Source organism: Epinephelus lanceolatus, chromosome 19 (genome assembly GCF_041903045.1).
Source record: "Epinephelus lanceolatus isolate andai-2023 chromosome 19, ASM4190304v1, whole genome shotgun sequence".
Taxonomy (NCBI): Eukaryota; Metazoa; Chordata; class Actinopteri; order Perciformes; family Serranidae; genus Epinephelus; species Epinephelus lanceolatus.
Genome location: NC_135752.1, coordinates 1,621,003 through 1,646,671, shown reverse-complemented (window position 1 = coordinate 1,646,671; position 25,669 = coordinate 1,621,003). Strand labels below are relative to the sequence as shown.

The following is a 25,669-nucleotide window of genomic DNA, read 5'->3' as shown; positions in this document are numbered from 1 at the left end:
TTTGTGTGCGTTCTGTGAACGCAGCTTTTTTTTTTCTAATCAGTCGAGCTGATCAGACTGATGGAGGGAGCGGCTGCTGCAGAGGCAAACAGCAGGTGCAACAGGGGTTGAACACGGCTTGGTGTATGATATGTCTTCATCGTCACTTCACTGCATTTTTACCAACTATGATCATCTCTCTTCCTCTCTGTGTCCTTGCAGTTCTCTTACTCATACAACTAAAGTGACAGGCTGTTACTCATGATATGTAACCAATCAGAGAGTGCTGTGGGCGGGACGGTGAGCAAAACTATAAAGTGATGACTACCACAGACAAAGAGAGGCAGTTGCATCAGAGCCAAAGTAGCACATTTTTCAATTCATTTATTTTTTCAGCTTTTGATTAAAACAAAAGATTATTTAAATGATAATAACAATAATAACAATAAAAATAATGATAATGAAAAGAAGTGTGCAACCAAATGATGTGCTGGAACAACCAAGTAAGACGGTTGGTAGCACCAATACTACCAGAGGAAGAATTAGTCTGGTGCCCTGAGGAGCCAAAAAGCACTAATGTTAAATACTTTCTAGACATAAAAACACATGTAAAAGTCAGGAGAACCACAACATTCACATGTTCACATGTTCATCCCCACTGATGCTTACATACATGAATATGTTCCCTATTTTTCACTTACATTCTGACAAACAGTGACTGTCTGGAAGCTAGGCCAGGTGAGGAGTATTTCTCCACCAGGGCCAGAGTACTGAAACCAAACTTGTGGATTGGCTCATTGGAGTCTAGTGGAGGGAAGTCTGTGTCCACCTCACCATCATCCTCAGCGATGTGGAGGCAATAAGCATTCACATTCTCACTGTGGAGAGATGTACAGACATGTGCAGAGAGAGACAGAAGAAGACTGTTCTACAGAATTTAACATTGTAAATAACTGATGCTGAAATTTCATTGTACTCACTTAAGTTTGGGTTCTCGTCCCTCACTTGTGTATTGCCAACAGATGAGGCCAATAAGGTCGTGGACGCGGGCGTTGGCAATGGTCACCACTGTCATTGGATGCAGCTTTTCCTGAGCCATCTGCATTGAGAGGTAGACATCTATCTTCTTTGTAGCCGTTGTGCCAATGTGGCCCTAAAAGATGAAGGGACAGTGAGTACAACATGCAGAGAAAAACGCAGATTACAGGGAGAAAAGGAATACAAAGTCTCTTATTACACTACTTTACCCCCTTGGGCCACTGTTTTATTTAATTATGACTTAATGTTAATTAATTGGTCATATGATGATGTTGTTCTATTGTCCCTGATCTTTGATCGTTTACTATTGTAATATTTTGCACCTTTTATCATATTTTCCTTTTCTTATAGTAACTTTGTATATTTTATTGGTCTGTGTTCCTTCTCATGCATTAATATATTTCTTTTTCCTTCTCTGTGAAGCACTCTGAGCTGCATTGCACGTATGAAAGGTGCTATATAAATAAAATATATTAATATTATTATAAAAAAATTCATATAAGTCAGCATAAGCACAATAAATTACAAATCATTATTTTTTCAAGTTTAAAAGTTCCTTTTTTTCCTGGGTCAAAGTTGAAGAAACCATACAGTTAACTGTGGTTTAATCTATTCTTTATTGTCAGAACATGACACACACTTGTCCAACAGATGAGTGTTTCACAAATCTGAGCTAGATTCAAAACAATTACAGTCTTTGATATTTCTGGTAAAAAACAATTTATGACTATTACAGAGAAACACCACCTAAATCAAGAATTCCAATATGTTATTTCCATGGCCTAGGAATCTTCAATCAATATTTGGGAACATGAGCTACTCACTCTCAAGGCCAGAGAGGGAAGTGTCAAACTTGTGATGTCATAGGGTATAAAGTAGGGCTGGGCCATATGGACAAAAATTCATATGTGGGTATTTTCAGGCTGACTGGCGAAACATGATGTATGGCTCAGTATTTTGTACAAAATGGGCTAAATGTTCAGTTGCAAGACAAAGCCACATTTGAGATGTCACAAGCACTTTTACAAAAACAGACTATGATCAAAATAAAATGCAAAGACAGGGATTTTTTTTTCCCTGTTTGTAAGTATACAGCTGCACAACATGTAAATGAAAAATGATATAAAATAAATACTAAGGCTGTAAGTTAACTTTTTGCACAAAGCACTAGAGCTACAGAGGTTTAAAGGTTTACAGCACAGGACACAAAACTATAACATGAGTATAAAAGTAAAGTAGGCAGAAATCTGTTGTTGTTTTGAACAAATAAAAATCTTTGTGGGGGGAGTTAAAAAGTTTTCCATGGCCTTTCAAATGAATCTAGTGCTGGAAAATGATTTAAATCTTTTTACTTATTGAAGTCATTAATCGTATTTATGCACATAGCATTAACAGAGAGGCCGAGGGAGGGAAGGAGTGAGAGACACTTTGTCAGTGTTATATACAGTCAGGTCCATAATTATTTGGACAATGATACAGTTGTCATCATTTTGGCTCTGTACACCACCACAATGGGTTTTAAATGAAACAATGAATACCTGCTTAAAGTGCAGACTCTCAGCTTTCATTTAAGGCTTTTTTCAAAAATGTAGTATGAACCGTGTAGGAATGACAACCATTTCTTCACACAGTCCCCCGACTTTAAGGGCTCATAAGTATTTGGACAAACTAATATAATCATCAATTAAACAGTCAGTTTTAATACTTGGTTGCAAATCCTTTGCAGTCAATGACTGCCTGAAGTGTTGGACACATAGACATCATCAGATGCTGGGTTTCTTCCCTGGTGATGCTCTGCCAGCCCTTTACTGCAGCCGTCTGCACTTCCTGCTTGTGTTTTGGGTGTTTTGCCCTCAGTTTTGGCTTCAGCAAGAGAAACGCATGCTCAGTTGGATTCAGGTCAGATGATATGACTTGGCCATTGCAGAACATTCCACTTCTTTGCCTTAAAAATATCTTTGGTTGCTTTTGCAATATGCTTCAGGTCATTGTCCAACTGCACTGTGAAGCATCGTCCAATGAGTTTTGAAGCATTTGGTTGAATCTGAGCAGATAATGGTGCCCCAAACACTTCAGCTTTCATCCTGATGCTCTTGTAAGCAAGACAAGACTTCACTAGAATAAATACAGAGGGTTTATCACAAGATGCAAACCATTGGTTAGCCTTAAAAATGGAAGGCCAGATTAGAGTTTGTCAAAAACCATCTAAAAAGCCTGTACAGTTGTGGAACAGCATACTATGGACAGATAAAACAAAGATCAACTACCAGAATGATGGGAAGACAAGAGAAGGAAGAAGGGAAGGAACTGCTCATGATCCAAAGCACACCACCTCATCAGTGAAGCATGGTGGAGGTACTGTTATGTCATGGCCATGTATGGCTGCCATTGGAACTGGTTCTCTTGTATTTACTGATGATGTGACTGCAAAATGGCAACAAAAGTTGGGAGAAAGCGGCAGAGTCCTATATGGGATTTCTTTGAATACGACGGCGACAAAGAGAAAAGCAAGTGTCTTGTAGTGGAAACAGGTGATCAAATATGTGGAATACAAAGGAAAAAACCCCACAAATCTGAAAGTCCATTTGAGAAGCTCGCACGAGAAGGCTTATCGCGAGTACATTGACAAAGTGACCTCTCTGAGTAGCTCCCCTGAAAGAGAAGCAACATCCTGGCCAGGTAGCACCGGGAAGGAGGAGACAACCATAATGGACTGCTTTCACCGACGACCAAATAGCTGCTGGTTAGTAAACGTGCAGGAACACCACAAGCGGGAAGATGCACTCGTAAATATGTTTATTGAGACTGGTATGTCTACAAGACTGTGTGACTCGATTGCCTTCAGATGGTCTGGATGAACTGTGGATCGAATCAGAGTCGGAGGAAACAGACGAGGAGGATGAGGAGATTGGACTGGAAACTGGATACCTCGGTGAGTGTGGTTATAGTGCCAAATACATCAGTCTTATTGATTTTTTATTTGGATATAAAATGTAACAATGATATAACCAGTGTTGTAAGCTTTAATTGATATTAACCCCATAGAGTTCAAAAAAGAGAGGAAAATAATTTACTTGCTCTCATTTACTCACTCCCATTCAAAATCTAAAATGTCAATCCCAAGTGGTATACATCTGTTAAAACTTAAAATGTATAATTGTCGCATTGTCGCAAATCGTCAGTGGCAAATGAAGCAATGAAGCAATGAAGAACTGAACTTAAGCAAGTACTTGAGGAGCTGGGCATGGACACACTTCTCACAAGTGATTGGGCTAAGCTGGAGAACCTGGTTAAGCTGCTTGAGCCCTTTGCCATTCTCACAGACCAGCTTCAGAGTGACAGCCAGTCACTCTCACAAGTAGTGCCATGCCTGCTCAACCTTGAGGCACACCTGCTGACAACTGCTGCTGGGAAGCAGTTAGCTCAAGTGCTGCTGAAGTCCTTGCGAGAACATTTTGCTGCCATTCTTAGCCCTGATTCCCCACAGTTTGATGCTACACCAGCAGCAGCCTGTCTACTGGATCCAAGTGTTTCACTGATTCTTCAAACACCAGACATGGTGCCACTGAGGAGGGCAGCACAGTCTTTAGTGCAGAACCTGGCAGCTCAGTATAACACAGCTACTCCTTCTCAGGATAATGTCAGTGCCACTCATACTGCAGCACACTCCCCTCCTACTATCCTTCAGAAATACCGCTTCCTTGCCTCCCGTATGGAGGTCAATGTGTCATTGACAAATGAGCCTAAGGGAGCCGACAGTCTGCTGACCGAAATGAAGAAGTATGGCGACGACGTCAAACAGGGTGTGTTTAATGAGACACTGTTGCAGTTCTGGAGATCAAGAGAGGCTGTCTATCCAAAACTTGCCCCTGTGGCAAAAGCCTTTGTGGAGCGCATCTTCTCAGTGTGTGGACTGTTGTCATCTGGCCTGAGGAACAGAACAACCACATCTCTGGAGCAGCGTGTTTTCCTCAAGATCAACAAGAAATTGTTGCTTGACTGAAGTACACCCATCACTCTCTTTCTCACACACACACACACGAACGTTAGAGTGGATCCCATAAGGTTATATGTCAAAAGTTGTGACAGTTGTGGAAAAATGTTAAGTTGTTGACAACTGGATGTTTCTACCAGTGCCCCTTGCTGAACCAGTTCTTTTGCCGCCAGAGAACCAATCTTGGACAGAAGGCATTGTAAGGTTAACATAGAAAAGCTAAGCACATCAGCATCAAGCTGAGACGGAGAAGTATATTATCAGCTGTCTGGCTCTGTGCACTACCACATAGATGTGCACTTTAAGTGTCCAAAACATGCGCTGTGTTCACTTTATGATAAATACAATACAACATGTGAGGTACTGTATTGTTAATCTACTGCACTGATAATAACCCAAAGTATGAAAAAATTAAAACTTACATATATGTATATGTATGTATACATATATATGTAAATATGTATATATGTATATATATATGTATATATACTTATATACCTATACTGCAGCCTCCCTTTTGGCTGAGCTTAAGAGGCTTGAGATGGAAGAGCGGAGGTTGAGTCTGCATACTGGTGGTCCTGTTCATGCCTCTGGCTCTGCTGGTGGATTCTTTTCTTCATTTGATGTTGCCAGTAATCTGCGGTTAGTTCCTCAGTTTAGTGAACGGGACCCAGATACTTTTTTCTCTTTGTTTGAACATGTCGCTGAGAGCAGGGGTTGGTCTGATTCTGAACGCACCCTTTTGTTACAGTGTGTTTTAACAGGTAAAGTTCAGGAGGCCTATTCAGCCCTGTCTGTGGCTGAAAGCAAGGTTTATTTGCGAGTCAAAGAGGCTGTGTTGAAAGTGTACGAGTTAGTTCCTGAGGCCTACCGCCAGAAGTTCAGGTCCTGGGAGAAATCTGGTAAGCAGCATCATGGTGAGTTTGCCAGGGATTTGGTCACCTTTTTCAACCGGTGGTGCACTGCTTTAGGAGTCAGTACCTTTGATGCTTTATGTGATTTGGTTGTTTTGGAGCAATTTAAAAATTCTGTTCCCAGTCACATTGTAGTTTACATCAGCGAGCACAAAGTGAAGACTGCAGTTGAGGCCGCTGCACTGGCTGATGACTATGTGCTGACCCACCGCGGTGAGTTCAGGGCTCCTGAGGGTGGTGGTGGTGGGTAAGTGGGAAGAGAACAGCGTCCCCACCACGGTAAGTCTGAGTATCCTACATGGGCTCAGTCGCAGTTCGACTCTGCAAAAATTTTTGTCACTTTTGTAAGGGTAGAGGTCACTGGAAAGCTGATTGTCCCAAAGCTAATGCTCACCGGGGGAATAGTGGGGGTCAGGGTACCTCTGGTGTTTGTGCTGTGTCTGTGGAGCCTGTCTCTGTTGTCTCTCCTCCTCAGCAGCTGAAGGATCGAGAGAAGCCTGACTTCTCAGCGTTCATGTTCAGTAAAAATTTTGAGAGATACTGCTGCACACGATTCCTACATTTTGAGCTCTGTGTTACCATTTTCTAAGAACACTTAAACATGAGACTTTGTCCTGATGTGGGTTATGGGCTGGGTGATATGGCCTAAAAAAAAAACAAAAACAAAAAATCCGATTCACTATTTAAATCAATTTTTTTCCCGTCCTAGTTAAAAAAAATATGTATATATTTGTGGCCTGGTAGCACATACCTGGGGTCCAAAACTTTCAGCATGTGAATAAACCCCGGCTTTTCCAAGGTAGCCTATATATGGGCACCATATCTCTTGCAATATACATGGCGACTGCATCTGTGATTGCTTTCCACTAGACCCCTTTCTTATCATACGGCAGTGTTTCCCCTACCATTATACTGGATCACAACAGAAGTCAATTAAGGTTACCTTTCCTATAGAACAGGTCTATACCTTGTCCTTTTATTAAACAAACTAAATAGCCTTATGTTACAGGCTGAGCCTTATGTGTGTGGCTTGTGTGTGTGTGTGTGTGTGTGTGTGTGGAGCTGTGTATGTGTGTAGTTGATGTAGGAGGTATGAGACATTAGTGCGCCGGGTGTGGTGTGTGACGTCAGACGGATGCGCCCCAGGAAGAAAGTGAGGCATGTGCTGCTATGTTGTTTACATCGAGCAGCCACAGTGAAGAAGCCTACGCAGTTCTGCATGCTGTTTTTGAGTTATTTCCCTCTATATAAAAGTCAGACACTGATGAGAGAGGCTGTGCATCATCCCTGCAGTGCTGAAAATACAGTGCCGTTCTTTATCGCAGACAAAGTCCCGTTGTTTATGTGTTGTTGCCACAACAAGCTAACACAAGCTAAAGGAGCTAATGGTCTTCGGAGGTCCCTTTACTACGGTTCGGGGGTCTGCCAGCTTGGCGTTGGTAGCACTTATTATCTAATTTACACAATGGCATGTCATTTATGTCCCTACACGGTGCGCGTCTAAAATCCTCCTCTGCTCTCTGTGTCACGCACAGCGGCGTTCGGCCCTGATTCGCACACACACACAGACACAGACAGGCTTGCACACAAAAGCGCTGAAGAACTCATTCCCTTTCTTGAGAACGAGTTCTTCCCCGCTCGCTGCCATGTTGTTTGTGTATTAAGCGCGCGGGGGGGAGGGGTGAGCCCACTCTGAACTATGGGAGCCCAGCGTGGAGCGGTGATGGCGGATTTTAAATAGAAACTCGATTTTCATTAACACAAATCTACAAAAAAAAAAACTACAAATTCGAATTAATCGATAAAATCGATTTATTGCCCAGCCCTACCATGGGGGTACATCCTGCCCTGCCTATAGAAGGGGTGGATGTTATCCTTGGGAATGGTCTGGCTGGCAACCGTGTGTGGGCCGAGAGTCCACCGCCTCCCATTGTGTCATCTTTACCCATTGTGGCTGGAAACGTAGATGAGATTGCGTAGCGCTTCCCTGAAGTGTTTACAGCTTGTGCTGTGACGTGGGCTGAGTCGTGAGCAGCTGTAGCCTGAGCAGGGTGAAGAGGAGAGTGAGGTTGATGTTGGAAGTGTCCATGACTCATTGTTGTCTGTTTCTTGTGATTCAGTGTCAGAGCAGAGAGCCGATCCTTCCTTGAGCCAGCTGTTTGATGCTGTTTTCTCCACTGAGGATGGGAGAAGTGCTGCTAGTGGTTATCTGCTGCAGGATGGCCTTCTGGTGAGGAAATGGTTGCTGCATGGTGAGGATTTAATTGGGTAGCCAGTTTTTCAGATTGTGGTTCATGAGAAGTTTCGTAACGAGGTTCTTAAAACTTCACACAACCAGCTTGGACATCTGGGTGTACGCAAAACGTATAACTACATTCCCTCATGGCCTCGTCTAAAGAGAGATATGTCATGTTTTGTTAAATCGTGTCACACATGTCAGATGACAGGAAAACCCAATCAGGTTGTAAGTCCTGCTCCACTTTGCCCCATTCCAGCGAATGCCCAGCTGTCTGAGCACTTAATTGTTGATTGTGTTGGTCCTCTGCCTCGGTCCAAATCTGGTAGTAACTACCTGATACAGTGATGTGTCAAAGCACGCATTACCCAGCCACATATCCTTTGCGTTCCATCACAGCAAAGTCAGTGGTTAAAGCGTTAACGCAGTCCATTTCTTATCCAGTTATCCAGAGTGACCAGGGCTCAAATTTTTCATCAGGTGTTGAAACCGTTAAAGGTCCAGCATAACAGGTCTTCTGCTTATCATGCACAGAGTCAGGGAGCTCTTAAGAGGTTCCATCAAACACTTAAGTCTCTGTTGCGTGGTTACTGTGTTGAGTTGAGTCAGGACTGGGAGGAAGGGTTGCCATGGCTTCTGTTGGCTGCCAGGGAAGTTGTGCAGGACAGTACCAGTTTTAGCCCTAACAAGCTTGTTTTTGGCCATACAGTCCGCGGACTGCTCGCACTGCTACACGGCACTGTTGCACCATCGGAACCTCCGCCAAATCTGATTGAGTATGTAAATGGGTTCCTGCATCGGTTGTATTCAGCTGGGGAGATGGCTAAGGAAAAGTTGTCCTCTGCTCAGGGGAAGATGAAGCGCTTGTATGACCGGAAGGCAGAATAGCGTGTGTTTAGTCCTGTTGATCAGGTCCTTGCCTTGCTGCTCTTGGTTAATTTGCCATTTCAGGCTAGGTTTTCTGGTCCTTTTACAGTGTTGCGTCAGGTGTAGGGGTGTGCGATATGGACAAAAAATAGTATCTCAATATTTTCACAATAACGATAATTAGACGATATTCTTTTAAATCTGTGTTTTTAACAGCCTGAGTTATAGCTCATTAATTGTTTCTCATGGATGATATTAATGGACACAATGTTTTAAAGGAAAAATGTTCTTAACATTTCTTGCTGCTTTTTTACCTGCTCGCTCTGTTTGACTCTGGTGACGGCCTTTTGTAGCGTCAATTCCGGGTCCATTTGCAACTGTTCAGATAGGTGTTTGTCCCGCAGACTCACCACAAGCCTGTCCCTCACCATCTCATCATGTAGAGCCCCGTAACCGCAGTGCTCCGCCAGGCAGGCAGTGCAGCGCCGTAACTGTCGGCCGTCTCGCCCGTTTCTTGATGCCACTGATGAAACTTTGCTCTCTCAAAGATCACATTCCTGCGATTCTCTTCTGCTTGCATCTCCAATCCAGAAGCAATGAACCACGCAGGTTTCAGGTACTTGAGCAACCCATTAATTGTTCCCCTGCAACACAATACAGCATGAGTTCCCACCTTACAGGCTCGGACCTATCACTACAGCTGACCCACGTCTTCTGAAGCTGCTGGAGCATCCGTGGGCGGTGTTGCCATGTTGTCTCACTAATGTTTGTTTAGCAGCAGGCTACCCTGCCGGGAAGGTGCCAGTGAGAGATCATGTGACCACCCAGGTGTACTGCGGCGTGCTGCTGCACGCAAGTTACGTAACTCTTGTTCAGTGAATGTGTGGGGTTTCAACCTGGTTTCAACGTGTGTTTTCAGTTGTTTTTTTGTTAAGTCATTTGCATACTCGATAACGTAAATTTGCACATCGTTAAAACGACAACGATATTATCGTTAACAATATATATCGCCCACACCTAGTCAAGTGTCTGACCAAAATTATATTCTGTCCACCCCAAACCGTAGGAAAGCCACTCAACTCTGCCATGTTAACTTGCTGAAAACCTATTATGCTTGTGAGGTTAAACCGTTGTCAGCAGCAGTTGGGGGTCAGTTTTCTGGTGGGGAGGATGATGGGGTTACAGCACTGGATGAGAGCTTGTTGCGTGGCCGGCTGAGGAATTCTGAGACACTGTGTAAACTTGAGTCCTTGTTTGGTCATCTATCTGAGGAAAGAAGCGCTGAGTTGTCTCTCATTTAGAGCTATCCAGGTTTGTTTGGTCGAACTCGTCTGGTAGAGCACAACATAGAGGTGGGTAATGTGAAGCCCATTCGTCAGCGGTTTTATCATGTTGCAGAGGAGAAGAGCAGAGATTCAGTACATGCTTGACAATGGTATTGCTGAACCTGCATCATCGAGTTGGGCATCACCCTGTTTGCTGTAAAGAAGTCTGACAGAAGTCCTAGGTTTTGTACAGATTACCGTAAGGTAAATGCAGTTACAAAACCAGACGCTTACCCATTGCCTCGAATTGACAATTGATCGATCAGGTTGGTGCAGCGCAGTTAGTCAGTAAATTATATTTATATTTATATATACAGTACAGGCCAAAAGTTTGGACACACCTTCTCATTCAATGCGTTTTCTTTATTTTCATGACTATTTACATTGTAGATTCTCACTGAAGGCATCAAAACTATGAATGAACACGTGGAGTTATGTACTTAACAAAAAAAGGTGAAATAACTGAAAACATGTTTTATATTCTAGTTTCTTCAAAATAGCCACCCTTTGCTCTGATTACTGCTTTGCACACTCTTGGCATTCTCTCCATGAGCTTCAAGAGGTAGTCACCTGAAATGGTTTCCACTTCACAGGTGTGCCTTATCAGGGTTAATTAGTGGAATTTCTTGCTTTATCAATGGGGTTGGGACCATCAGTTGTGTTGTGCAGAAGTCAGGTTAATACACAGCCAACAGCCCTATTGGACAACTGTTAAAATTCATATTATGGCAAGAACCAATCAGCTAACTAAAGAAAAACCAGTGGCCATCATTACTTTAAGAAATGAAGGTCAGTCAGTCCGGAAAATTGCAAAAACTTTAAATGTGTCCCCAAGTGGAGTCGCAAAAACCATCAAGCGCTACAACCAAACTGGCACACATGAGGACCGACCCAGGAAAGGAAGACCAAGAGTCACCTCTGCTTCTGAGGATAAGTTCATCCGAGTCACCAGCCTCAGAAATGGCAAGTTAACAGCAGCTCAGATCAGAGACCAGATGAATGCCACACAGAGTTCTAGCAGCAGACCCATCTCTAGAACAACTGTTAAGAGGAGACTGCGCTAATCAGGCCTTCATGGTCAAATAGCTGCTAGGAAACCACTGCTAAGGAGAGGCAACAAGCAGAAGAGATTTGTTTGGGCCAAGAAACACAAGGAATGGACATTAGACCAGTGGAAATCTGTGCTTTGGTCTGATGAGTCCAGATTTGAGATCTTTGGTTCCAACCGCCGTGTCTTTGTGAGACGCAGAAAAGGTGAACGCATGGATTCCACATGCCTGGTTCCCACTGTGAAGCATGGAGGAGGAGGTGTGATGGTGTGGGGGTGTTTTGCTGGTGACACTGTTGGGGATTTATTCAAAATTGAAGGCACACTGAACCAGCATGGCTACCACAGCATCCTGCAGCGACATGCCATCCCATCCGGTTTGCGTTTAGTTGGACGATCATTTATTTTTCAACAGGACAATGACCCCAAACACACCTCCAGGCTGTGTAAGGGCTATTTGACCAAGAAGGAGAGTGATGGAGTGCTGCGGCAGATGACCTGGCCTCCACAGTCACCGGACCTGAACCCAATCCAGATGGTTTGGGGTGAGCTGGACCGCAGAGTGAAGGCAAAGGGGCCAACAAGTGCTAAACACCTCTGGGAACTCCTTCAAGACTGTTGGAAAACCATTTCAGGTGACTACCTCTTGAAGCTCATCGAGAGAATGCCAAGAGTGTGCAAAGCAGTAATCAGAGCAAAGGGTGGCTATTTTGAAGAAACTAGAATATAAAACATGTTTTCAGTTATTTCACCTTTTTTTGTTAAGTACATAACTCCACATGTGTTCATTCATAGTTTTGATGCCTTCAGTGAGAATCTACAATTTAAATAGTCATGAAAATAAAGAAAACGCATTGAATGAGAAGGTGTGTCCAAACTTTTGGCCTGTACTGTGTGTATATATATATATATATATATATATATATATATATATATATATATATATATGTGTATATATGTGTATATATATATATATATATATATACACACATACACACACACACACATATATATCTAAATACATATATATTTGATGCAAGATGGCGGCGCACACAGTCGCAGTGGCTCAGAGCTCTCTCTCTTGGCCGGTGGCTCTGACACTGGTGGTGATGAAGTGTTTTGAGCGTCTTGTAATAGGACACTTAAAGAACAGCATCCCCCCCTCCTTAGACCACCACCAATTTGCCTACAGGGCAAATAGGTCGACTGATGACGCAGTGTCACTGGCCCTCCACACCGCCCTGACAGACCTGGACCAGTGGGACAGTTATGTGCAGCTGCTATTCATAGATTACAGCTCTGCCTTCAACCCCCCCCCCCCCATGAACTGGCCACCAAGCTGGACCACCTGGGCCTCAACACACACCTGAGCAGCTGGGTCCTGGACTTCCTCACGGGCCGACCACAGACTGTGCGCATGGGGAGACAGGTCTCCTCTAGCATCACCCTGAACATCGGTGCACCACAGGGCTGTGTGTTGAGCCCCCTCCTTTTTTCCCTCTACACTCTGGACTGCAAACCTACCCATGAGGCCAACACCATATTAAAGTTTGCAGATGACACCATTCTGGTAGGAAGGATCACGGCAAATGACGGCGACGCCTACAGGACAGAGGTAGAGAACCTGGTGAGCTGGAGCCGAGAAAACAGCCTGATCCTCAACGCAGCTCTGCTCCTCTCTTCACCCGTGTGTCCAGAACATATGGTCGCAGGTCAAATGACACGACTACAAAGTCAATCATTGACCTGCGACCTAGGCTGTCCTGGTGCCACGTGCACCGATGGACATCCTTATGCTTGAACATGGTGTTAGTTATGGCCAAACTGCGACCCGCACAGTAGTCCAATAACTGCACACCACTCGGGTTCAGATCGGGCAGGCCGTTCCTCCCAATCACGCCCCTCCAGGTCCCGCTGTCATTGCCCACGTGAGCGTTGAAGTCCCCCAGCAGAACAATGGAGTCCCCGGTCGGGGCACTGTCCAGCACCCGTCCCAGGGACTCCAAAAAGGGCGGGTACTCTGAACTGCTGTTCGGCACATATGCGCAGAAAACACTCAGGACCTGTTCCCCGACCCGAAGGCGCAGGGACGCAACCCTTTCGTCCACTGGGGTGAACCCCAACGTACAGGCAGAGAGTCTGGGGGCTATCAGAAAGCCCACCCCGGCCCTCCGCCTCTCACCCGGAGCAACTCCAGCAAAGGAGAGAGTCCAACCCCTCTCAAGAACTTGGGTTCCAGAGCCGGAACTATGTGTCCAGAGAGGTGACATTCCATGTCCCAAGAGCCAACTTACGTAGCCGAGGATCGGACCGCCAAGGCCCCTGCCTTGGTCTGCTGCCCAATCCACACTGCACCGAACCCTTCTGGATCCCTCTGCGGGTGGTGGGCCTGCAGGGGGACAAGCCCATATAGCCGGTTCGGGCTGGGCCCGGCCGGACCCCATGGGCGAGGGCCCGGCCACCAGGCGCTCGCCCACAGGCCCCAGCCCCAGGCCTGGCTCCAGGGCGGGGCCCCGGTAACCCTCCGGGCCGGGTACACCAACTCTTGTTATCTTCCATCATGAAGGGTCTTTTGAACCATTCTTCGTCTGACCCTTCGCCCAGAACCAATCTGCCATGGGAAACCCTACCAGGGGCGAAATGTCCCCGACAGCACAGCTCCTAGGGTCATTAGGGTACTCAAACTCCTCCACCACGATAAGGTGACGGTTATATGCAGATCACATTCATGAGGTGATTTGCATGACCATTTATGGTTGAACTAGGGCGTGTAGAGGGCGGAATATGAGGCGGATCTGGGTGCGCACAACTCCAAGAGGTCTGTGATTTATAAAGAGAACATTGCGTGCAAGAGTGTGTGTGCACACGGTTTTATAAATCAGATTATTTTTTGGCGCACGCCATTTTCAGCTTTTGGGCGCACATCAACTTTTAGTATGAATCCTAAGCACTCTTTTATAAATGACGCCCCTGGACCATCAACACCATGGCAACGGCCAAGAAAGAACTTCAGAGGCTTCACTTTTTGAGGTGCTTGAAAAGAGCACGCCTCCCAAAACAGCTGCTGGTGAGCTTCTACAGGTCAGCCATTGAGTCAGTGCTCACATACTGCATCACAGTATGGTACTCTGGTTGCACCACTGAGAACAGGAAAGCTCTCCAGTGCATCATTAAGCCTGCAGAGAGGATCATCGGCACCCAGCTACCCAGACTAGAGGACATCTACCAGACCCGCTGCATCTGGGGGGTTAAGGGCATCATCAGAGACAGCACACACCCTGGACACTGCTTCTTCACCCCCCGCCCCCAGGAAGGCGCTACAGAGCACTGAGCGCCCGCACAACAAGACTTAAACAGGGTTCCTACAGCTTAAGGCAAGTTAAATTTAAGACTTTTTTAATGCCACTTGAAATGAAATTTAAGACCAACGACACAATCAACACAAATGAAATAAACGAATAAATCTCCAACTACCTCATTTGATTTGTATGATTGGTGTTTTGTCACGGTGTTCAGACACCACAGTACCTTTGCTTTTAGTGTAGGTGTGCACCCGAACACTAGGTTCATTCGAGATGAGCCAGGCCTGCACAGATTCGATCACCGGCGATCGGCACACAATGCATGCCGGTTAGTTTTGTGTCTGACTTCATCCCGACTTGCTCTGACATATTACAAAAGTGGACGACGATAAAACCGCGAGAGCGAGGCGGCTGCAGTTTTTAGAGCCAGGCGCTGCAGTTGCTCTCCACCAACTGCACTGCCTGGCTCTCACCTGATCTAACAGCTGATTGGTTTAGATGTCGACTCAACAATATGACGTTTTAGATAAACTTTTCATTTTTGTTGAATTTTAGAGATTAAGATTGTATTTGTCTGATCTGAAGGTTTATTCTGTGAACAGAAAACATGTTACGTGACTGATGGTGAAGTTTAGTTGTCAGAGACTGAATACATTCATCATAAACTATACAGAGTCTACTGTATATTAACACTGGACTTTTATAATCATTGAAGTATTTAGCAACACAGAGACTTGTGGTCAGTGGGATGTGAGGATTCTTAAAATAACGTGTACAGATGTGAAGCCCTGACTGTATCTGACTGAGCCTTAATGAAAGCTGCTGTCTTGTATTTTTTTTCCTCTGAAAATATTAACCTTATTCACCTTATTTTTCACGGAAACATGGAGGCAAAACAGAACGCAGCCAGCTTCCGTTTTTTTGTGTGATACTTCCAGTCCAGCACTCTTGACCACTGTGTAAATGGGAATCGCCATGTTGTTTACCTTGCTGAGTTTAGCTATATATATCACATTTTTCACGTCACTATATCACCGTTTAGACTAATCTGATGTTTGTCAAGTCTATAAACACAATGACTGAACAAACATTACTATTTCTGTGTGCACGTTTTGCAATTAACATGGTTATCGTACATTAGCTGGGCTAACCGTTAGCTGTTAGCCATTAGCCATTACCGGTGTCTGTGATAACTCAATAACTCAATAAATGGTCCGTGAAAAAAATGTTTTTTCCAGCGCATGTCTTAGTTACAATATGATTGAGCTAACTGGAGTAGTTTCATGTCGTATCCGACAACGGGAGGCTTTTAACAGATGACATCCTGATGTTAGCTTTGCTGCTAGTGTTAGCTGTCCCTGTCAGCTGCAGCCACTGATGTGTTCTTGACATCGTGATTTCCCACAACTGAATAAATACCACACATAGCAACACAAAACTGCTTTGCTAGCTCAATCATGTTGTAACTATGGCTTAATGATCAACTCAGTCAATAAAAACAACCTGTCCTGTGTCCTGTCCTAGGAGTGTATGTCGCTGACAGAAAGAAAGAAAGAAAGAAAGAAAGAAAAGGGAAAAAAAGATAGAAAAGCAGCGTACACCTCACATATTTATTTCTCACAGTTGCGCACACGTTTGGCTGGCATGCAGAAGCACCGTCTGTGTGTCTGTGTGTCGAGGGTGTGAGCCGCAGCTTCAGCTGCTCAGGTAGAGAGGCTGTGTAGCCCGCTATGTTTTTTCACTGATTCGGTTCTGCAGGTTCTCTGCTGGTACACTGGAGACGGGGATCAAGCAGTTTGTCTCACTCGGGATAGATTGTGCTTTTTTGGTTCATAGTTTATGATTGACGTGCGATTTATTGGTGTTTAGAGGGAATTATTTTTACCGGCAATTACCGGATAATGGAAACGTGGGCACAGTTATCTATATAAAATACACAGACTAACTTACTAACTAACTGATTGACAAACATAAACAATTGAAAACTGAAAAAAATTAGCTTGCACCGTTAGCTCTGGTAAGGGAAAGCATGAGGGAAAGCGGCTGACCGGAAGTCACACACAAAAACACGGAAGTTGATCACTATTTACTTCCGTGTTTGAAAATAAGGTGGATAGTCAAGCACTGTTTATTCAGCCTGTGTAGTTGAGGGGACAGGTCAAACTGATATGATGCTGATTTACAAGAGTTCATGTCAAATGGAGGATAAACCATGAACATAAACTACAGATCACCTGTAAAGCATTTTAATAAATTAATCTATCATAATTAAAACAACTGGAGACTGAAAACAAACTGATATATGGGTCTGATCACTTTTTTAATGAACTGACATCATTCCAGACAGGATGTAAGTGTGTCTGTGACTCCCTGTAGCCTACGGACTGAAGGCTGCTGGATACTGTCGGGAAACTGTCCGACTTCACCGCGGCTTTTTGTCACCGCCCCCCGCTGCGGCCGCCTGCTCTCGTCTACTTTCCAGGCGTGGCACAGTTCATCATATATATGTATATATACACATACATATACACATATATATATTTATACATATACACATATATATATTTATATACATACATATATATATATATATATATATATATATATATATATATATATATATATATATATATATATACGCACACACATATACATATATATGTATGTATATATATATATATATATATATATATACATACACACACACACATATATATACATATATATGTATTTATTGACTATATAAATATAGACAGACTCACAGAATGTCTATCTTTTATACCTGAATGAGTTTTATTCTTTTGTAATGTTTTCAGTTCTGAAAAAGAAAATGTTCCCATACAGTCAGGATATTCCTCTAAGTGCTCTCAGTGCCATCTAGAAAATTTTTCACCATTCATCAGTAATGGAGCTGCTCCAGACTTACTACCTCATGACATCATGTATTTGATTTTTAGCACTCTAGCTTTTGAATTTGGAAGAGAGATGATCATGTTTCTATACAGTTTTGGACTGTCTTAGAGCACAGGAATGTATGAATTTTGAAGATGGGCATAGTTCCCTCTTAACTAGTAGAACACAGATACAAGTTACCTAAATGAAAACTTTAGCCAAATCCAAAAATTGGCGACAGACACCGCCACAAACACTTTAAGGAATCATGGTGTTCATGTGTTTCTTTTAATGACAGCAGTCATTATAACACAGGAACAATTATTTGAACTGTACATTGAACGAATCAGAACATTTCTTCTTCACCATCTTCACCACCCTGGAAGTGTTTCACAGTCTGTCTTTCTCCTGGACCACGACTTACCCAGGCTCAAGGCAGAGGCAAACCTGAACCAGAGAAGTTATAGGTGCAAACACAACGTTTGCAACTAACTTTCCAGCAACAAGGAGAACCAAGTTGAGTTAGCACCCTTCCTCTGCCAGCTAAACCATAGCAGCACACCACCAAGAGACTCTTTCTTCCATCCATTCAATGATCAGTAATGTCTCCCCAAAGCTATGTGATGTTAGTTTGCTAATGCTGTTCGCAGACAATGTCTTGCATGCAACTAAACATCCTCTGCATTGATCCAGACCGTTGGCCAAAGAGGCAACTCAAAGTCCTGCTTCTCTTCCTTTGTCTTTGTACTGACCACACGGTCAGACAAGACCTCCCCCGATCTGAAGCCAGCTTTGTTTCGGCTATCTTGTAGTTCTCTGTTGTCAGCCATTTTGTTTTGTAGGCCAAACGGCCCTTTGATTACCACACCTGCCTTTTTCTTTGTCTCACACTTTCACACTCTCACACTCTTTCTCACACATACACACACACACACACCAAGCTTGTATATAGTTCATTAGAAAATATGTGTTTTGGTTTTGCTTTGCTCACTTTATGAATAAATCAAATTTTTGGAATCACACCTGTTGTCTGTTTAATGTTGCACAAGGGTGAATTAATAGTCAACCTCTGCTGCATCAAGAATTCTTCAGGCTTTACTATTAACTGGTTATTGTTATTAATTTAATTATTAATCAAAATTCCAAATTGATAGTTTAGTGAACTTTATGAGACTGATATCTTTAACGTGCTATCATTTTTCCCTTTACGGAAATGGTGCCACACAAGGTGATTTAATGTAAATTAAGTCATATTATGTAACATAATTAATAATTATTATTAATAATAATTAATTATTTCTGATAGCCAATTTGATACTTGAATTGGAGATCTATTACGAGGTCAGGCCCGTGTTAAGGCTTAAGTCCCAACAAATGGTGCCGCCGTGTAAAACATAGCACTGGTGCCTAGATCACAACAAATCGTATCCCCTCTTTTTCAGTATCACCAGTATAATTTACAACATTAATATTGTCCCCCCTTGAGGCCCAGAATTGTTCCCTACAGTAATGGTGCCCCCTTGGTGAGGCCTAACACAGTTGTTCCCAACAGCGCGTGCTAGTTGGAGTGTGCTCACCTGTGTGTGCACGCACATGTCTGTGTATGTGAGTGTGCGCATCAGGGCGGAACTCCGCCGTGCACGATACAGAGAGCAGAGGAGAATTGTAAATGTGCAACCATGTGGAGAAAGAAATGACATGCCATTGTATAAATAAGATAAATAACATAAGGCTATTTAGTTTGTTTAATAAAAGGACAAGGTATGGACCAGGGGCCTGTATCACGAAGCAGGATTTTGTCTTAGCGAGGTAACTTCAGGGTTAACCTTGGGTTTTCGGTCTCACGAAGCCGGTTCAGTTCTTATCGGGGTAGATCACCATGGTAACTTACTCTGAACGGCTCCAGAGCAAGGTAAGTTCAGGGTTGAATCTGATCCTATAGAAAGCACCACCCACTGGCCAATCAGCTGTAATGCAGAAATGCAGCCCAGTCATGACGGGAAGTTTAATTAATTTGATTGATTGTGATTTGAAAGTTTATTTTGAACATTAAAAAAGAAAAGAAAGCAACAACAGACAATGAAAAGATTGTTCAAAAAGGAGTGGAAAGAAGTGGAACTTTCATCCCACCCCTTCATAAGAAAGAAACTGATCATTTGCGGACACTTAATATCACCATTAATTAGTGCCAACATTTTGTTTTGTTGGAGGAAATGATCCCTGTTAAAGATAATGGGCCTAATTGACAGCTTTGCTGCTGGAAATGTGGAAAGTAGCCTATCATGTCTACACTTCATGGTGTTTGAGGGATTTTCCTTTTTGTTTTTTAAAGAGGGACACTAGCTATATTTTGTGCAGCTGTTAATTTCTAACACAGCTCAATATCAGGATGATTTTATTCAGACTATCACTTTGGTGTTGATATGATTTAATTGTGGCGTCAGCTTTAAGCTTTATTGTAGCATATATAACGTTATGACAAAGAAGACCAGTTTATCAGACGCAATGATGTTAGACGATAATTATAATACACGCAATTCATCTGCGCAGCATTGATTTCATGGGATTCAAGGGTGTGATCAGTGTCAGATGTACAGGTACAGGTACTGTAGCTACTTGAACCAGTGATGAGTAATTTAACCTACACATCATTTTATTTGCTGCCTTGTTTTGTCTTGATTTTTCCCTCTCTCCTCCTCTATTTCTTCTTTCCTGACCCGTTTTTTTTTTTCTTCTCTATTATGTGATTTCATTGATGTTTTGACAGGGGAATTTCTTTGATAAGCTTTTAGTGGCTTCTAACCTCTCCGGCACTTCCTTTTTTAATCTTGTAAATTTTATACTGTCTGTTTTTAACATTATGTGCAAATAAACTAATCTAAACTAAAACTAAATATTATTCATCCCGTTATGCGTTGCCACGCATGTTTCCTCCTCCTGCAGCTGCCACGGTGTTGGCCTTTTTTATAATGTTGCTTTTCTCCTCCTCATATTTTAGTAGAATTAATCTCTGATCCTCACGAGAAATACTTTTTTTCCCTCACATACGGCGCTCTGTGAGGACGCTCTGTGACGCTGCGCTTCTCTCATGATTGTGATTGGTCCGCTGCGTGCGCGTTCACGGCTCTTGATAAAGCAACCCTGGGTTGAGTTACCGAGTTGATATCTAGCATCGTGATACCGATTATCCTGATTGCCATTGTTAGGGTTAGTCTACCCAGGATAGGTCTGGGTAACCCAGGAAAGGTTGATCTCGCTTCGTGATACAGGCCCCTGCTCTGTAGGAAAGGTAACCTTAAATGACTTCTGTTGTGGTCTGGCGCTACATTGAAAATAAAATGAAATAAAATTAACTTGACCTTCAAGGGTTGGGTGCCCCCCTAATATAATGATAGGGGAAACACTGAACTGCAAACAGTTTCATGTGGGCGGGGTTGTTATCACCCACTGCTCCGTCCAGCACTCAATGTATTTCCTCCTTTATCAGTCTGCACCTTGTTTATCATCCACAGAACGGGGTTGCACGCCATCATTTTCAGAACAACATAGAACAGGCTGCTGTCAGAGTCTCTCTCGATGGGATATTTAAAAATAGCAGGTTTGTGCATTTAGTCGTTCTAAGGCAAGCTCAGGGGTTTAGTGTTGCCGCAGCCCACAGGATCCTCTGAGTGAGGATTAGAAGATGATAATAAAGGCATAATGATGAAAGTACACCCTTTTAAAGATAAATAAACATTTATTTACAAGAATATTCAGGAATGCAAAAAAGAAAATTTAAATATCTGAAATAACACGTTAAAAAATCAAAATAAATAAATAAATACAAAAAAACTGACTGTCACTCTCAGGTGTACAGTTAAGTTGGTCATATTAGCTCTTTTTGTTGAGACGGTTTCAGAACAAACAAAGTCATTTGGTTTAACCTCTCTAACTTCACTTGGATGCCGACGTCCTCGCTCCCCCCCTCCTCTGTTAAATGGTATCTCACAGGCGCACTACGTCATCAAACCATGTGATGTTTGGTATTGCCGGATTCAGGAAGCTCTCGACTTTTCAAAAATAACATAGTTTTTCTTTTATTTATTATGGATTTCGCACCAGAGCAGCCTAAACACACAAAGTCCAAAATCGTGATGAGTGGTGACAAGTCATGTCATGCCATTTTTCGACGGGAAAAGTTAAAGGATTACTCACGATCTTAAGAGGAGCCGTCAGTGGACACGTAGCTGATTTTATAAAAGGTAAGAGTCTCACCCCTACCACTATTTTTGGCTGAGATATACCATCTAGAATGTGGGATCATAACTTTCACGTGTCATATGGCTTTATTTGGTGATATTTTATGGCGTTTCTGTGTCATAAACAACATCAGCTATCATAATCACACCTGATTTCAATAAGGTACAATGTTTGAAGCTGGCTGAGTGTCGTTTGATCACTGATAGTACTGTTTTGAAGCTGAGTGAGTGCTCGTCATTTGGAGCTCCGCCTGGATCTTTGCATAGAAAAAAACACTGTAGAATGGTCATACTTTGAGCAGTCTTCCTCAAATTTGAAACACATGTTTATTGGTAGTGTGCCTACAGCCCCACTGTGTCATTTATCTGCTCAGATGAAGCCACATCCTGAAACACATTTATTATTTTATTTTAGGCAAAATCTTCAATTTTTTTACTGATTTTAGAGGCCCATTACTCTGTCTCTGTATCACCTAGAGTGTTTCTGCCACTTTCACAAGAAACTTCTGGGAGTTTTCTTTCTGGCAAGACTTCATGCATGCATGTAGTCAGAGCGGTTCAGACGCTACAGTCATTTTAATTTGGGTATGTCACTTTTGCTACAAAATGGGGGTGAAGTGCAAGAGGTTAACTCCAAAACACTCCCACACAGGGGCTGTGACATTTGGTTTAGGAACAAGTTCCCTGTCTTTCTCTTACGCTCAACTGTTTTTTTTTTCTCCGCCTCATCTCCCCCTCACGAAGATCGCACTGTGTCTGTGTGTGTAACCCATAGCCCCACCTCCTCCACAGAGACAAAAACACTCGATGACAAGAGCTTTCCCTCCGCTCATTACGCTAATGAACCAACTCACCTGGCTGCCAGACGATGCACGGCAGTGAACGCTCTTGTCATCCAGTCTCTTTGGTGGAGAGAGACAAGGAAAACAAACACGCATGAATATGGCAATTAATCGCGGCCGGAAAAGTTACCGTCTCCCTTTTAATTTACAGTGCAATTAACCGACTTATAGCATATCGCGACATGACTAAGTAATAGTCAAAGTTGTCAGTAAAATTTAAGGTGTGTTGACTGATTCAAGTTGTCTACTCATGTATTGAGTAAAAGTTTAAAGTTGCACCTTAAAAGTCGCCGGTATTCTGCCCAGTGAGTAAAATTATTTTTTTCTCTGAATACAGCTGCTGCAAGAGGCAGCAAAACATCCTTTCATTCTACAATTACAGTCTACTAATTAAACTCTCCACGGTATGAAGAGGTTACATAAGCCTTAACACAAGCCACAACTCAGGACTGAGCAGAATGACCGTCTGCTATTGACCAACCATCAGACTGCAGTGTCCACAGCTCCACCTTTTAGTACCAGGTCTGTGTGCTAGGTATCACAACAGATGGGGTACCCAAAATGGGGGCAGTAGGTAACAGTTCAATTGGTACCAATAGCCCCTTTTCCACTGCAGAAACTTTTCTCATTTACCCGGGATTTTGAAAAGCCTCCGTGCATTTCCACCGAAATTACCCGGGGAAAAAAACTTTCCCTCAACCCCAAACATTACCTGAAAAAGTACCTAGTAGGGGGGGTAGAACTTTTCAGATTACCCAGAATTCTTGAGGGGTGGGGCTGTGTACCGAGGAACGCTGACTGGTGGACTCACAAGCAGCGTTCCGCACTTCCTGGTACGGGCAGCAGCTGAAAACTTTATTTCATTTCTACGAGCTTCACTTCGTTTGTGTTTTGATTAAGGATGGGTACCGAAACCGGGTACTAAATTAGCCCTGGGGCTATATTATCAAAGACCATAGTATTGATAAGCGCTAACACTATCAGTTCTTTTGTGCTGGCACTGATCTCCTCCACACATCCACACATACATTAACACAACACGGTAACTGGCGAACAGACGAGCGGCCGTGGCGGAAACGATGTGAAGATAACTCGAAAATGACTGGAGTTGACAGCAGCTACACTCGTTACTGTAAGTGACATTAACCCTTAGCGAGTAAGAAGCCAATACTTTATCAATACTCGTGTTCAGCAAGCATGAACATGTAAACATGTAGACAGTGATATTCAATATGCTCCATCCACAGTCTCTCATCCACCGACACTAACATAATGTCTTACACAAGGACAGCGCGCTAGTTCAGCTGATAGTGAATTGTTACTAATAAGCTCAATTGACAGCTGTCTATATGTAGACTAACTTAGTTTGACTTATCTTAAAATACTTTTAAACTTTGCTGCTGGCTGAGACAAACAGCCCCAACTCTCTACACCAGCATGTAACCAGCCGGGCTGGCAGAGGATACAGGGCACACGCTGAATCATCTACGTCATCACGCTAATTTGAATACATTTTCCGTAACTTTGAGGTGCGGTGGAAACGCAAACCACACAGTTTACCAGCAATTCTTTTACCCAGGTAAATAAATTCCTGGTAATAAAAGTTCCTGGAAATGGTGGTGGAAAAGGGGCTATTCACAACTTCTCACAATGGAAATGGAAAAAAGCGTACCAAACTCAATTGTGCCGTACTGTTCTGCTTGGTGGAAACAGAGCTTTAGTGGTGTTCAGAGAAATAGTTTTGCATGTTTTGCATCATCTGTTCAGCTCCTGTGATCGGCCTTCAAACTGTTTTGAACAAATGTCAGTGGATAACGATTGGTAGCTGATTATTCAGAGAACCCTTGTCTGGAGTTGTTCAATTAATAATCCCTTTTCATCCCAAACTCTGGCTGCTAAAACTTTATAAACTTTGTGAAATACTATCTATGACAATTCCTAAACATAATGTAACTTATGCTCTGCTCATATCATGTCAACATAACTTGGAACTTGTATAAAATTACATAGCACATCTTCAGTGTGTCTCAAATCACGTCCTTCTATACTTAATATTTTGAGTGCAAAAGCACACAAGTGCACTATGTGCATTCCCACTACATCAGGGTTCTTGCACCATTTTAAAAGTAAAATTTAATGCTTTTTAAGACCTTTTTAAGACCTCAAAGAACATAATTTAAGACCCAAAAATAATATATAAATATCAATTTATTGACTTTATGCAGATAGTAACAGTACTGGTTATATGCTCTATTCAAGTCAGTCTATGGTCACTGTGGTCTTTCTGTGTGTGTGGCCTATACATTTAATGGTAAATTTTGCAAATTAAACTAATGATTTTCTATAGGTTTACTAACTGGTCAAATCATATATTTTGTGCTAAAATACAACATATCTAATGTGTATTTACAACATAGCTTGATTCTGCATCTCTATTTACAGCTCATTAGCCCTTACGTGAATGTCTACTGTTGCTGTGGCAACAAGTGACAGACTACATTAAAGCTGCAAGCAGCGTTGGGCGGGACCTCGGACCCTCGCTGTCGGCCTCCAGCTCACATAGACGGTGTGAATTAGCCTATTCGTAGGAGTCGAAATGTCGATAAAACAAGCAATGTCAATAGAACGCAAGGTCATTTTTGGCAATAAACCCATGACTTAGGAGAAGAACTTTGATGGCTTCTGAAAACCAAACTACTGACGAGGACATCAATCAATCAATCAATCAATATCACAAATGACAATTTGCCTCACAGGGCTTTACAGCATACAACATCCCTCTGTCCTCAGTCCCCAATGAGACAGAAGGGGAGACAGAGAGAGATGCAGGACAGACGATAATGACAGTAGCTTACAACAACATTAATGAAAGTAATATAGCAGAATGGGTTGAAAATGTCTCGAACTAGTCCTTCCAGTTCCCAAACCGTGGGTCCTATCTTCAATCTGAAGGCATCACCAGATAGATAAACTTGTTCTGAACGCAGAAACATA

General features: G+C 42.9%; 2 protein-coding genes across 5 annotated transcripts in view; one reads left to right on the top strand and one right to left on the bottom strand.

Annotated features, from left to right (window-relative positions):
- The window catches only part of mapkap1 (MAPK associated protein 1), a 101,793-nt gene that overhangs the window by 37,822 nt on the left and 38,302 nt on the right, over positions 1-25,669 (bottom strand). For all 4 annotated transcript variants that reach the window (XR_013488151.1, XM_078162205.1, XM_033646928.2 and 1 more), the window contains exons 5-6: positions 960-1,132; positions 681-857 (exon numbers count right to left, since the gene is read on the bottom strand). Coding sequence is in view for 3 of the 4 variants with exons in the window: in XM_078162205.1 (XP_078018331.1) it covers positions 681-857; positions 960-1,132 (350 nt within the window). In the remaining variant the exon portion in view is untranslated. The remainder of the gene's footprint in view (positions 1-680; positions 858-959; positions 1,133-25,669) is intronic.
- On the top strand, positions 3,449-5,020 carry LOC144458786 (uncharacterized). The gene is made up of 3 exons (XM_078162335.1): positions 3,449-3,548; positions 3,863-3,953; positions 4,228-5,020. Exons 1-3 carry the CDS (start codon positions 3,449-3,451, stop codon positions 5,018-5,020), a joined length of 984 nt encoding a protein of 327 aa, XP_078018461.1.

Coding starts and splice junctions, on each gene's coding strand:
- LOC144458786 (XM_078162335.1), top strand. CDS start 3,449: ATGGCAACAAAAGTTGGGAGAAAGCGGCAGAGTCCTATATGGGATTTC. Junction 3,549..3,862: donor GTGTCTTGTAGTGGAAACAG/GTGATCAAATAT, acceptor GATTGCCTTCAG/ATGGTCTGGATGAACTGTGG. Junction 3,954..4,227: donor GAAACTGGATACCTCGGTGA/GTGTGGTTATAG, acceptor GAAGCAATGAAG/AACTGAACTTAAGCAAGTAC.